Source organism: Semicossyphus pulcher, unplaced genomic scaffold (assembly GCF_022749685.1).
Source record: "Semicossyphus pulcher isolate SPU_LCO1_2020_fin unplaced genomic scaffold, fSemPul1.0.p SCAF_23, whole genome shotgun sequence".
NCBI lineage: Eukaryota > Metazoa > Chordata > Actinopteri > Labriformes > Labridae > Semicossyphus > Semicossyphus pulcher.
Window position 1 is genome coordinate 8,279,245 of NW_027211697.1, and position 14,361 is coordinate 8,293,605.

At 40.0% G+C, this 14,361-nt stretch overlaps 2 protein-coding genes across 2 annotated transcripts in view; both read left to right on the forward strand.

Moving 5' to 3' along the window:
* Positions 1 to 6,915, forward strand: part of ttyh2l (tweety homolog 2, like) — a 31,978-nt gene extending 25,063 nt beyond the window's left edge. Inside the window, exons 9-14 of the mRNA XM_069674459.1 lie at positions 1,333 to 1,425; positions 1,512 to 1,604; positions 3,861 to 4,003; positions 4,132 to 4,317; positions 4,396 to 4,474; positions 5,822 to 6,915. Of these exons, the coding sequence (XP_069530560.1) occupies positions 1,333 to 1,425; positions 1,512 to 1,604; positions 3,861 to 4,003; positions 4,132 to 4,317; positions 4,396 to 4,474; positions 5,822 to 5,902 (675 nt within the window). The 3' untranslated portion in view covers positions 5,903 to 6,915. The remainder of the gene's footprint in view (positions 1 to 1,332; positions 1,426 to 1,511; positions 1,605 to 3,860; positions 4,004 to 4,131; positions 4,318 to 4,395; positions 4,475 to 5,821) is intronic.
* A 1,512-nt stretch (positions 6,916 to 8,427) lies between these two features.
* Positions 8,428 to 13,996, forward strand: LOC138602986 (charged multivesicular body protein 6-like). The gene is made up of 8 exons (XM_069674628.1): positions 8,428 to 8,625; positions 9,106 to 9,215; positions 10,838 to 10,925; positions 11,306 to 11,392; positions 11,806 to 11,871; positions 12,162 to 12,242; positions 13,471 to 13,546; positions 13,635 to 13,996. The coding sequence occupies exons 1-8, from the start codon at positions 8,560 to 8,562 to the stop codon at positions 13,682 to 13,684; spliced, it is 624 nt and encodes a 207-aa protein (XP_069530729.1). The 5' UTR covers positions 8,428 to 8,559; the 3' UTR covers positions 13,685 to 13,996.
* Positions 13,997 to 14,361: the final 365 nt, after the last annotated feature.

Below are 14,361 nucleotides of genomic sequence, written 5' to 3' on the forward strand. Positions count from 1 at the left end.
AAAATTGTCCTTGTTAGATGCCAAGCCGCGAGATCCTTATCAGACCTTAATCGGCTGTTCTGAAAAATGAGCCCCCAACACTAATTTAATTACTTAATGTGATAAACTTTGATCAAAGAATATTCTCTTTTTCATGTGCGGGTCTCTTTACCCGGTGCATAATCTCTGCCTTAGGCTGCAACATTTTATTCGTATTTATTTATTTATTTACCGCTTAAAAGCAGCTACAGCGCATAGGCCACTTGTGTTGTATTGATTTATTTCTATGTTTAAAGACATCTGCTCACCGTTTATTCCTTTCAAATAAACATTCAGGCATCTCCCACCTTCCAAAGAGGCTAGTTATTTGTGCTTGAAATACAAGTCCTTTGTGAAAATTGCCTCGAACGTAGCTGTAGAAATGACACAGATTGCACACAACCGCGACAAAAACCTGTGAAGTGTGAGCATCGGAAACCTGGTATTTAATCCAGCGCTGCTTTCACAAACTGCTTATTTTCAAGGCCAGCAGACTGAGACATAAAAACTTGTAAAATAAGCACAGAAGTCCTCTAGTTTCTTTGTATTTCTTAATTACATCTGACTTACATCGGGATGCAGATTGCTCAAATGCTGTTGGAGCTGTTGTAGCTCTGGCGGCGTTAGTCCTTTAAAGTCAGTTCCAGGTGCAGCAGATAATAAAGGATGGTGTTGACTGGGTAACACATTCATGAACAGGGCTATAAAGTCAGCCTCCATGATCGCCTAATCTATCACTGAACCTGGTGTTACGCTGTGGAGACCAGAATGCACTATGGAGGAGGTTTAACCAATGAGTGATGCCCCACCTTCCCGCCGCAGTTGCTTCAACACTTGCATTCAATTTAAGCTTACATGATCCTTCTATTTCTTTCCTATTACAATCATTTTGCAGAGTTTTTTTTACTGCGTGGCGTGTATTCAGGGCGATAAATCTATGAGCAATAATTGTTAAAACCCTCATGCTTTGTTATCGTCGCAGCATCCATTTAGGGATTAAAATGATGCTTGTTAAGTAGGTAAGGATGATATTTTTCTCTGATGGCCCACTTAATATAAATATCACTCTTTTGTTTGTGCTTGGGTGGAGGGTACGGAGGGGAGGGGAGGGGTGACTGGTGGGCGAGGTGGTTGGTGGCAAAGGATAATCTCCGCCTATCTGTCTGGAAAGAAATGTGTCCCCCTGCTAAGCGCATTATAAAGCTTGCCTTAACACCAAATTACTTGTTGACATGCTGCACCCAAACAATGCTCTCCTAAATATGATCCTCTCATTGTTTCTGCTGGATGTCTGTGCGTGTGGGCGATTTACAGTCTATAACAACCTGCCAGCGCTCTCTGACCACCATGCAAATCCAGATCCAGGGCCTGCTGCAGTTCTCCGTGCCTTTCTTTCCCACGGCTGAGGTAAGTGGCCGGCTGACAGACTATTACGCTAAACTGTGGAAAAAGTGTATATCATTCTCTCCTCTCTTTTATACCTTGTTACACAGAGAGACCTTTTGGGGATCCAGCGAGTGTTGAACTCCACAGAAATGAGTGTGCACCAGCTAACAGCCTTGCTTGACTGCCGCGGGCTACATAAGGTGAGGTCGTCTTCTGACCAGGACGCTTTTAAATGGGGCTTCTTGGTAGAAAAGCTCAAAGCCTCTTAGAACACCAACTATGACTGATTTCCAAATGTATCATTATGTACTTTTCATAGACTGACATGTTTATACGCACCATTACAATTGTCAGAACACTCTGTATCTGCTAGACAGAATCTATTCACCACCTCCAGTTTTTTCCCCACTTTAAAGCCGGAACTTTACTCCTGCAGGTTTCAGATTGTCAGAGTTTTATCTGAAAAGAGAATAAAACATCTCGGCGCTGAAATGAGTCTTTCTTGCTGCTGTGATTGCGACATCAGATGCAGACTTACAGATCAATAGAGCCTTCATGTGACGATTGAACTAGTGTATACTGCATGTAGGGGTGTCAGTTTTGAACAAAAGCGTAGAGATAACACAAGGTGAAGGAGGGTGGGGGCGAGTCGGTGCTATTGTAACATCAGGCACAGACAGGGGACTTTATTCACAGTGTCTGCTGGGTGGTGGTTCGGTGGATGCAAGAAATATGTCTCTATACGCTTAGAATAGTCTTTAATAACAGAGGCGACACACGCAATTGTGCAAATGTCAAGACTATTCTCAGAGCTTGTAAGTCTTTGCTCAAATATATTGCATGCAAAACAAACACATATCTAACATGCACGTCATCAGAGTAACGCGAGGGTCACAGCGTGGATAAAGATTGGTTGCATGAAGTCATGTTATTCTGCATGTCTGACATGATCTCTGAATTATCCTCTCAACAGCGACACTAAGGCAGAGGGTTCACATTTAGAGCAGTAACTTTGTTTACTGCTGTATATAGACTTAATCTGCCCTTTTGAACTTGTCACTTTCTCTTGATGCAGGCCAGGGTCACATCGGGAGTCAGGTTTCACACACTCATAATAATATCTTAGTATTTTAAAGGGGGAAACAAAACAAAACAACCACTTTATTTTCCCTGAAGTCGCTCAACGTAATTGGTTTGCATCTTCATAAGGGTAAGGTCAATCTCGGATGGCATCGGCTATAGTCTGATGACGATATAGCCTCTGGGGACAACGGGGAACATGCTGGGTGTTTAGCCAGCGGTTAGCGACTTCCGGTCAAGACTTCCTTTTCACCTGCTGCATTGTTTACGGAAAAATAAACCTTTTTTTGTGATTTACTTTAATTAACGGGTCTTGTGTTTTGCAAAATTTCAACGTCATGATGAAGATAAGTCAAAAGTAAAAATGAAGCTTTGTCAGGTCTGTCCTCAAGAGGAGAAGAAAACGACTTTTAAAATGCTCGTTTGTTGAACGGAGGTCGGATCGATCATTTCTGCTGCATTCGAGGAAGTCGGGAAATCGGGAAACGCTGAACGGCTTTCGTGACACAGTGTCAAGGGAATTTATCTCAAGTTGAGTTTTAGCTCTAGAGCAGATTGTTAGCTGTAAGCATGCAGATGTTTGTTTATATAGATTAATAAGAAGCTAAATCATCGTCATTGTCATTGCGACGCTTTACGCCCTGCCTGCTTTTGCTCTCAACACGGACTGTTTTTCCTGCATACACCACAGTCTGCTGATATGTGATTGGTCAATATTACTCAGCTTACAAGCGTAGTACAAACGGAAACCAGAACACTTACTGTCTCCGAAATCCACGTCCCTGCCTACAGATTCTACATCTCTATGTAGAATCTGTAAATAGAGATTAGGGTAAGGATAATATACCAACACTTGTGAAGACCCTTAATTTCTATGTATTTCTTTTTTTTTTAAAGATTATTTTTTTGGGCTTTTTGCCTTTATTCATAGGATAGCTGAAGAGAGACAGGAAATGTGGGGAGCAGAGAGTGGGGGATGACATGCACCAAATGGATCGGCAGACCGGGAGTTGAAACCTGCGATCAGTGCGACAAGGACTGTAGCCTCTGTACATGGGGCGCCTGCTCTACCAACCGAGCCAAACCGGCGCCCCTATTTCTATGTATTTCTGATGTAATATATATCCCTGCCATGAGTAAGATTAAAGCCTCAGATATGAATGAAATGTACCTAAATATCCCCCATAGACTCCATGATTGCGCCCATGTAATGTCTGTCTAATCTTTGTTTTCTATAGGAAAAATACATACATAATTCAGGAATGTTCTTTCTGAAAAAGGACTATACTGTATATGTGAAGGTAATATTTTCAAGACAAAAGGTGACTATATTACACATGTATACTTAAATGCACACTGTGTTTCCATTCTTCTAGGACTACGTAGACGCCCTAATGGGTGTGTGCTATGATGGGGTTGAAGGGCTCCTCTACCTCTCTTTGTTTTCTCTGCTGGCTGGCTGCGCACTCTCTGCCATGCTGTGTGCGATTTTCAAAGTGTGGACACTAATGGCCAGCAGGTCAGCACCAAGCAACCCCCTTATCCCATTACCTACTCGCAGCAATGCACTCCTGCAAAGCGTTAATGCATGCACTCTCTGTTTCGGTCTTTGTGTTTGTTGTGTGCGGGTGTACTATTTCCACGCAGGGACAAAGAGTATGACGACATAGACGAGGAAGACCCGTTCAACCCGCAAGCCCGGCGGATGTCCTACAACCCCAGAAGGTCCAACATCCACAGTTTCTGTAGCTATACCAGCAGCCTCGGTAGCCAGGCCACTCTTCATCCGCCTCCGCCATCTGCCTCTAATGTCACACCAGCTCCTGAGTACATGTAAGAGCAATATGATAGCTGCATATAAGTATCTGCGTGTTTCATCTCTTACCACATCTCTTTCCCTCTCTATGACAGGAATCAGAACATGCTGTTTGGAGGGAGTCCTCGATATGAGAACGTGCCGCTGATAGGGAGAGGATCCCCACCTCCCTCGGTGCGTTGGCCTTATGGGCCTCTAGTGTCCCTGGTGTGATAAAGATGATGGCTTTACTGACCTCAATACTGCTGCAACACTAACAGAGAGCATGCAAAGTAACAGTGCGTATGCACTGCATAGAAGCTGACATTGTCCACTTTAAGTGAGGGGAGAAAGTGATGGAAGACTGCTCCCTGCTGGCCATTGACTGAAGTGCATGCAGTGTCAGCCCAGTGCCCTCTCTGTATTCAAACACACACTCTCACTACGAGGCTCTAAGCACATGCTCATGTCCTTTTCACTGTTGCCTTGCATTATATTTATAATTCTTTAAAAAATAATGATTAAAGCTAATGCTTAGATTTTTATTTGTGAAGTATTCATGGCTTTTTCTGCAGAATAAAGACAGGTATCAGGAACTCAGTGTGTAGGCGTGCGGTGTGTCTCCAGAGCTAAAGATGGATTATAGATAAAGCTGGGAAATCCACGGTTAAAGTTTCTTTTAGGTGGAGGATTTTTTCCCATTACGCTTTCTGTTTGCGTGCCTGAATCACGCTTGAACTGCATTCACAGCGTATCACAGACATGAAATACCTCTTTGAAGGAGGGAAAATGTAGACTAGTGGTTAAAATTTTAGTTTGCCTCTGTGATACACATTTTTAAAAGGCACTGGCTTTGTGTGTTTTTTTATTTGTTCGTGTAACAGTGATGCTTGAAACTTTGGGAAAAGATATTTGCAGTACTGCTGTGTATGAATCTACTGGGGGCTGTATGTGTTGTTTCCTTTTCTTTGCTTTGTTTCTGAATCATCTCTGCAATGCATGTAACTCTTTTATGCTTTAATGTATGCTGTTACTGAAGCATGTAACTGCTGAATATTAACCAGTGTTTTATAACTAACCACTTTGTTATTTGCATCTTTTTTTTTAACTCAGAATTTTAAAAACCGTAAGTTTTCTGTTTGTTTGATTTCATTTTCATTCCACTCCTTGAAACGCACTGTGGGCTTACCTCGGCCGCTTGCTGTGCAGAATGTTTTAACTTATAACCCAAAGACCCCCCTTAAAGCGCCGTACAGTTTCTCAGCTGCATGACCTTTGACCTTCTGGCACCTTCTGTTTTATCCACAGAGTGTTACATGTGAGTGTTACTAATGCCCTCTGTCTGCTCTTCACCTGGCTGCCCCTCCCCTGCCACATTAAAGCATCCACATGCTCCTGATAAAACAGCTCATGATCAAAATATACACTCCCCAACCTTAAATCACATCTCGACATTTTAATACTCAATGTCATGATATTTAAAGATGCTGTTGTTTAAAAGCAAAAATGCTAATTTATGTTTTTCCAACATTTTTCTTGCAGTACTCGCCCAGTATGAGGACCACCTATCTATCTATGACTGATGCCCAAATCAGACACTTTGGGACTGACTTCCAGGTGTAGCGTGCTACCCACTAAATCCTTCTGAGACTGTCTGAGACTCTGGGTCCTTACCAAGGAGGCTTTCTCCATAGCATAATCCTGTTTATGGAAGCTGCAGCCCGCTGTCCCAATCTGAGACATGAAAGCAGGCCATATGAGGCATTTACCTGAGTAACACACCAATGCAGTGCTCTGAAGGCCCTGCTTGCAGCTTTGACCAGACAGGGCCTGTACAGGTTCATCACAGGACTGTTGTTGATGTTGTCGTGCTGTGTGGAAACGCTCTTGTTCCAGTGTAAGCATTTCTATGAGTCAAATCAAGAGCCTTTGAACTGATTGGATCTTTTAAGCTTTTTCCTATATTCTTGTGAACTGCATGGATTCAATCATCAGTACAGTCATTTTCCTATTGAGAAGTGGGATGGCTGACCTGAAGGACTTCTATTACGGCATTTTTGATTCTATGGTAGTACTATGATTCATATTTTAGGCATTTGTTTGATTTTTAATGGTGCTTGAAATACACTGAAATGCAATATTTTCAACTTTTTCTTTTTTGTCAATGAAAGACCTAACCAGATATTGTAGTTTCTTCTGTGAACAGCCAAAGAGGCTTCTAAGTCAGTATTTGTGATTTATTACCTTTTTTTTCTTTCTAGGTATGTAAATGCTACAGGCTTAAGCATCTCTTTGTTATTGTTGTGATACTGTATTAACCTGCTGATCAGGTCAACTCAAATAGTCATTGTTGAAAGGTTTAATATTTTTTTGCTAAATTTGGAGACTATAATGCAGTTGCATGTGGGAAAATTCCCCCTGGCCTAAATAAGCCATAGGCATTCAGTTCACCTCCCGGAACTTATTACGATGCTGTGACACAGCATCGTAAAACATGATGTGGATGATATGCAGAACTGTAAGGTTTGTTCTCAAAGCCACCTGCCCTCTTATGAATGAGAAAGTGTTACAAACATCTGCTGTATGCTTTTTTCTGTGTATGATTATAATGTTTGACCATAAACGCTTCATTCAGACTTGTGTGTTTTTGTGTCATTCATCTCAACTTTACCAGTTTACCAATCATGTGGGCTCCAACTGAGTCTTTAATCTAATACTCTGATCACCTGGAATGACCCGGGATTAGGCTAACTGGATTCTTGGGTGAGACATACCTGATGAGGTCACTCTGGGAAATGTCCACAAATAGAGCCATAACTCTAAAAAGTTAGAAAATACGTCTCCTCCCCATAGAACATTTAACTATTAACATCTACGAGAGATGCTAGCAGTGGCAGCTCTCAAAGGGAGCTATCTCTAATAGGTCACACGACCAGGATAATACAAGGTAAGGTGTACTCTGTTCGCATCAGTCACTACACACAACATAACATCACAGTGCCCTGTAGTACACCAATGCAAAAATGTGAAGCATTTTTTCATTCATAAATTTAAGTTTAGCAGTAAAAAAAAATTGTATTGTACTTTGTTTTTTTCTGCTTGATGAACAAAAGGGCTAACAAGACTGTTAATATTGATAACAATAATATTTTTTTCTAATGTGATATATCCCTCTTGTGATATAGCCTCTTGTTTTACCTTTATAGCCTACTATTCCCATACTCAATCTGTTCTGTGTTCCTTTGTTAAACAAAAATTAAAAACAGCAAGATAACAATTAAAACCATTTGGGTCTTTTAGGTCTGAAAAAAAACAATATTTTAAGTGGAAGTTAGGTTCTTTTAACCCACAGCACAAAAATAAAAACCCATTATTTACAATTATAACTTTCGCACATTTAACACACTAGTAAGGGCTGTTTACAAGCTGTTTGGAGAACTGTGCCCATGGTATAAAACTGATAAAGTGGGCAGTGTAATTACTAGATCAACCACATGCATTGTGCTGTTTTCAAGGTTAACTCAGGTGGGTCAAAGAAGTGCACTTCTAAGGTGATCGCGATCGCTGTCCAGGTGCTGATCCTGGACCCACTGGGGAGTCTTGAGTTGTAGGTCACCCGGTCAGTAGGTCTATCACTTATATCAGTTTTATCTGTGATATGCCTAACAGTTAAACATAATTACTAGATCAACCACATGCACCGTCCTGTTTTCTAGGTTAACTCAGGTGGGTCATAGAAGTACACTTCTAAATTGATCTTGGTCGCTGTCCAAGGTGCTGATCTTGGACCCACTGGGGAGCCTTGAGCTGTACAAGGTTACTCGGTCAGTAGGTCCTGCTGACGGAACAGGTACTAGTCAAGAGAGATTTGTTAGATCAACATACGTTCTTCTACGAGGCTTCTTGATAAATTCAACTGGTATTGTCCCGTTTATTGGTAAATTGTTTATCATTTTCTTTTTGGTTTATTTATCTGTAAACCTACGTGTGCTGCTGATATCAAACTGGCATTTCACGACTGTCTCCTCTGCTGTCCGGATGCTAACACAGAGAAATGTTTGCTATAACTGCTCGTGTAAAGTCAAACACTACAGTCATACCGTCCGATAGGATGTCCTGCGTCGGTTGCCGTAGGAAACACGGAAAAACTGTGGACATGGTGGTAGACAGCTAGCCTCTGCTAGCCATTTTAGGCTTTGTTTTGTCGTGGCACAATGCTCTGTAAAAGGCGATAAATTGTCTGTTGATGAGGGAGGATGTGGAGGGGATGTGGCTGAATAATGGGAAACGTTTTTGGGAGAAAGAGTCGACCTTCTCGTGTAACCGAACAGGACAAAGCCATTTTGGTGAGCTGATAGCGGCTATAGCAACAGATTAGTCCCGTTACATTAACACAAGGCAAGCGGTACCGTTAGCTAGCTGGCACAGCGCTGTAGCTACAAGGCAACATGAATTACTGTTAGCTGACGTGTTCGGCATTGTATTTCAATTATTTCAATCATTATTTATTGTTGGGACGACACAAGTGTTGTCCAACATCTGTGTCCGTGACAGCAGTTGAGATGAAGTCAAAATAAAAATCCCAAAACATTCAGTCACAGCAAAATTAAATAATATATAATATTTTGAATTTTTTAAATATTGTTAGAAATGAATAAACATTTTTTTCCGATTATATTCCTTATTTCCCTGTTTAAATGTAATATTTTGCTAATAAGTTGTCTATTTTTAATATATTAATGTGAGTATGTTTTTATTGAATTAGATAATACATGAAGGCCATATTGTGAGTTGTTAAAATATACCTGCTTTTTTCCTTTTTTCAGCAACTGAAGCAGCAGAGGGATAAGCTGAAACAGTACCAAAAGAGGATCACCTTGCAACTGCAGAAAGAGCGGCTTCTGGCAAAACAGCTGCTAAAGGATGGCAAGAAAGAGTAAGCATGAAAAGTATTGTGTATCCTCCTCTACGGTGGCCCTGACAGCTCATTGCACTGCAATTCAAGAAAACACAAGCAAATATACAGAGTACAATACAAACCAAGAACTCATCCTCATCAATTTTACCACACGGGTGCTTAATGCTGTGCATGTGTTGTCAGACGGATGAATAAGAAAATGCGCTATAAACACTGGCAAAACAACTGAATTTACAACCCAGTCAGATGCTGACAACTAAGGCTAAACTTTTAGAGAGATGTTCTACAATCCTACACATACACAGACCTAAGTATCAAATATCATTGTATAGTACAGATCCACGCAGAAAACACACCATAATCATTTTAATGTGCTTTTCAATGAAAATGAGAATAATGATGTAAAAATGATCATTCCCTTTAATATCGCAAATCATATCGAAATAGCAATATATGTCAAAATAATCGCAATTAGATATTCTTTCAAAATTGTTCAGCCCTACTGAAAACAGCCAAATACACAACCCAACTAAATAGACAACACATGCCCAACATTTAGAATACACACACACACAGAATACACACAGCAAACACAGACACAGCCAAATACTTGAACATAACCACAAAGACAACACAAACAAATCCTGACAACACAACCAAATTCACTCATGATATGTGGTGACTTGTATAGTTATTGAAATCTGCTATCGGTCAGAGGTGTTGGAAAATAAGCTAAAATGTATGTTTATTTGACTTTTTCCATGATTCAGATATTTATGCATATATCTGCTGTTAATGCTGGCCTCTTGCTTATTATTGACCTGCCAATTCAATTGACCCTACAACTGACATAAAGCAGACTTCAATAACTTCAATAGTCACCACAAATTATAGCAACAATAAGCATAAGCATTCCCAGCTGTGTTCATCATTTTTGTTGTATTATTTTTATTTATTAAATATTTTATTTATTTTAATAAAAATAATTATTTTAATTATAATTAAATTTGTATTTATTTATTTTCCTATCATTTTTATTATTTATTTAATTATTTGTATTCCTATTATTTTCCTACTTTGTGCCATATGCAGCACGTTTGCGTATTTGCTTGTCTTGTCAAATTTAGTTGTGTTGTCATCATAAATGTTTGTGGTATTATATTAGGTTGTGTTCTGTTTTCTGTATTGACAGTGTTTTTTGTAAATACTGCACGTGTTGTCAAATTGATAAAGATGGTTTCTTGATTTAATTTTGTGTTGTATATTTGCATGTATTTTTGTTAAATTGCACCATTTTACCTCTCAGGGCCACCATACTTTTCAGTTCTGAAGCGATGCAGGAAAAGAAAACAAGATTGACTTTAGTTCAGCTTGACACAATTCACTGCTTAAAAATATTGCACTATTCTTTTGTTGTGTTACACAAGTCAGGAATTAGGGGCATTTTAAATAGGAAATACAACACTGCATGCATGACATACTGAACATCATTCAACTTTTGATATTTAAAATCTTCTGAGGTACAGACCTCCATCTTCATCTGTAATTAAATCTGTTTCTTTCTGTATACAATGCTGAACGCTGTTTGTACCTGAGGAAACATACTGTGTTTTATTTTGCCTTTTTATTTGTTATTGCAGAAAAGCTCTGCTGCTTCTTAAGAAAAAACGCTATCAGGATCAGCTACTAGACAAGACTGAAAATCAGATTTCAAACCTGGAGCGCATGGTGAGTTTGATGAGATTACACTATTTGATTTTTCAGGCCACAGCTCATGGGTGTATCAGGTATTTTAAAGAGCAAGCACACGAGTTCAATGTGATACAAAATATTAAAATAAATGAAATCAGATCTCTAAAGTCTGCTTAGTCATTCCACAATCTGAGAACTGTAGTCTTGATCCTTTGCCTTTTTGTGATATAATCCCCTAGTGTGTGTTATAATTAAATCGAGCAGATTTTCTGCTAAATCAAACCTAAATCTGAGCTGCAAAAATGTGGAGAGAAGGATCTGGGCAATCATTGTCTAGAATTATTATGTGATTACGTATTACTATTTTCATCTTGTCTGTAAATGTGCATTTTTTTCATGCTGATGTTTGTCGACAGGTTCAAGATATTGAGTTCATGCAAATTGAGATGAAAGTCATCGAGGGGCTCAAGGTTGGCAATGATTGTCTAAAGAGTATGCATGAGGTAGGTGTGCTTTAATGTGTTTTTTCATGCTTTTTATGTTTGGAAATATGCCTCCCACATGCACGTGACAGTAACAACCCCTTAAGCATTAAATATGTGAGTGTATACTTCAACAATGTCAAAGTTTCCCCAGATAGGCATACTTTCTTTAAAGTGATCCTCGGGTGAGGATTGAGCAGCGGAGAAAGCTTGTGGTTTGTGTTAGCGTAGCTGGTGCACATTGTTTGAAGATTAAAGGATTAAGAGGCAAAGCCTTGACTACAGCGGTGTGACTGCCGCACATCCTTGGATACAGTGCACGGATCTCGCTCAGGAAAACTCTCAAGCCAGCCGGAATATGCAGGAAAACACCAACACTCAACCAAAACACTTTTCTTCCATAAGGCTCATATTGCTTTTCTTGTTTGTGACAGATCATGTCAATTGAAGATGTGGAGAGAATCCTGGATGAGACCCAGGAATCAATTGAATATCAAAGGGTAAATGTCGATGTCAATTACACCTTACATCAGTATTATGTCCATATAGGTATAAGCCATATATCAGCGTAAATATTTAAATGGCACTACAGCTAGTGATCGAGAACCAAGTACTTTTTTTAAAATTAGCTAATGCTAATGTTGTTTGTGACTAGCAAAACATCTAATAATGTCTTTATATAACAAGATACTATATATTTTGATAGTACAGATTGCTTTCATCACTGCCATGTTAATACTCCATCACCAAAACACTGAGCCATCGGATAACACGTCTTTACCTCCTGCAGCAAATCGATGAAATGCTGGCCGGAGCGCTGACGGAGGAGGACGAGGACGCCGTTTTAGCCGAGCTAGAAGCTATCACTCAGGTATATTTTTAAAAAAAAAATTATTATAATGTTTGCCGAGCACATATACTCGTTTTCTGTTACATAACACACACTTATCGTGGTGCAACCACAGGCTTCAGCTGTCTACCACTGGATCAGAGCTGTAATTAAAAGTGTGATTCAGAGGTGAGTCAGGTGGGGACTTTAAACCAAAACTACATGTTGGTTAGAGACATCAGACGTGTAAAATATGAGGAATAATTCTATCAAAGCCTGAGTCCACAGTATCATTATATGTAATGTAATAATAGACTGTATAATTGAAACTGTTGTGGGTATTCAATTTGGTTGATTCATCACTATTAAATTACAGCTGATTTTTTCTTCTTTTGTGTTTTAATCATTATTTTAAAGGGCACATGCTGCCTACATACATTATTATGTTTCTCATTTGAACAAAGGCACAGATTGTAATTCAAAGTCTCCTAACTCTGATGGAAAGGAGCAAGCAGAATTATAGCAGTTTACCCACAGGTGTTATGGATGTATAATCAAACAGGTTTTGGTTAGATAGCGTACCTGTATTTACATATGTGACTTTAGATGGGAAATTTAGAAATGCAGCTTGTTGATGTCTTGTGATTAACCCCTTGTCTTGCAGACTTCATGGAGTGGGTCAAAAAGTCAGAACAGAAGCGCCTTTTACACTGCCAGTTCAAGGCGGGATTATTAGGCCTCTGTTACGTTCCATCTTGTATGTGAAACGCACGGAGCCAGAATGGTGGGGCGAAGTCGCTCCGCCTCTGAGCCGCCATCGGAGGTGGTAACAGAGGCGAAATGGCGTCTGTGTAAACAGCGGAGCCGGCAGGTTAGAACAGCTATGTGTGTGTATTTGAAGCACGCACTGTTGTACACCTCGCACACGTTTTGCTTCAGCACTGCCGGAACGCTATCTAGAAACACACACTGGGGCAGCTTCACGCCGACGTTGCTTGGTCCAATGTAAAATGGCAAACGCTGCATGACGGCGGAGCTTCGTTACGGCGCTGAGGTGGAACCGCAGTGTAAAAAGGGCTAAACATTCTGTGTCCTACTTTTTGACCCCCTTTGTGAATCCCACAGCTTGTATCACAAAAATGTCAACTTTTTAGGAACGGAGAACATGTTTTCATCTCAGCAATTAAATGATTTAGTGCTTTTCTACTTGGTCAGCATAACCTAAAGTGTTTGATTTATTTTTGTTGCTGTATCCCTTCTCTTGAATCAGGGAGAAGATGTAGCACTTCCAGAGGTCCCCACTGAGCCCTTACCCGAGGTCCCAGATGCAGCTAAAGCTGAACCTGGTACTTGTGTTTTTCTAATTATGTACACACCTGATTTAATTGAGACTGAGACTGATCGTATCTGCTTTTCTTTGACTTTCTTTTCTAGAGAGGAAAGAAGCAAAGAAAAGGCCAGAGAGGGAGATGTTGGCAGCCTAACAGACTGAATTTGTGGACGGGAGTTGACTGTCTTTGTACTGCTGGGCACTCTGTTAATTTTGATATTTCATCCTCAAGTGTTTGTATATGAAGGTGGGGCCTTTGCAGTGCACCTTCACACATTTTACAGGATTAGCACTGTGACTGTACTCTGGTTCACTTGCTCCCTGAAGTATCTACATTAAGGAAGTGAAATGTTCTAATTCAGATAAAAACAATGTCACATTGTATCTGTTCTGGTTTTGGCATAACAGAGTAAAAGGACTCAATTTTAGATGTTTTACACATAAATTCAATTGTTTTCCATAGTAAACTGAGCTGTGGCAACAATATGTTTCATTGACTTTTCTCTCAAACATGGATTTATTTCTTTGAAAAACGGATTGAAATTCAGATTTTCAGTCTGCACTTCGTACTTTGTCCAGAAGGGGGCGCTCCTTGCAAATGTTTTGACTCATCAGCACTGAAAAACAGGTGTCCTCACTCACATACCATCAGCAAAGTGTGTGTGGTTATTGAAAGCTCATGTGGCTCAAATGTGGGAGATGTTTAGACAGGAAAGCTGGTATTTACAACCCCACAGTACTGTAAGTGGGCAGTCAGACTCTAATTAGCATGTACAAGAAGCTAGCACTAATTATTACGCATGCTGTTACTGAAAACAGTATGACTAGCTT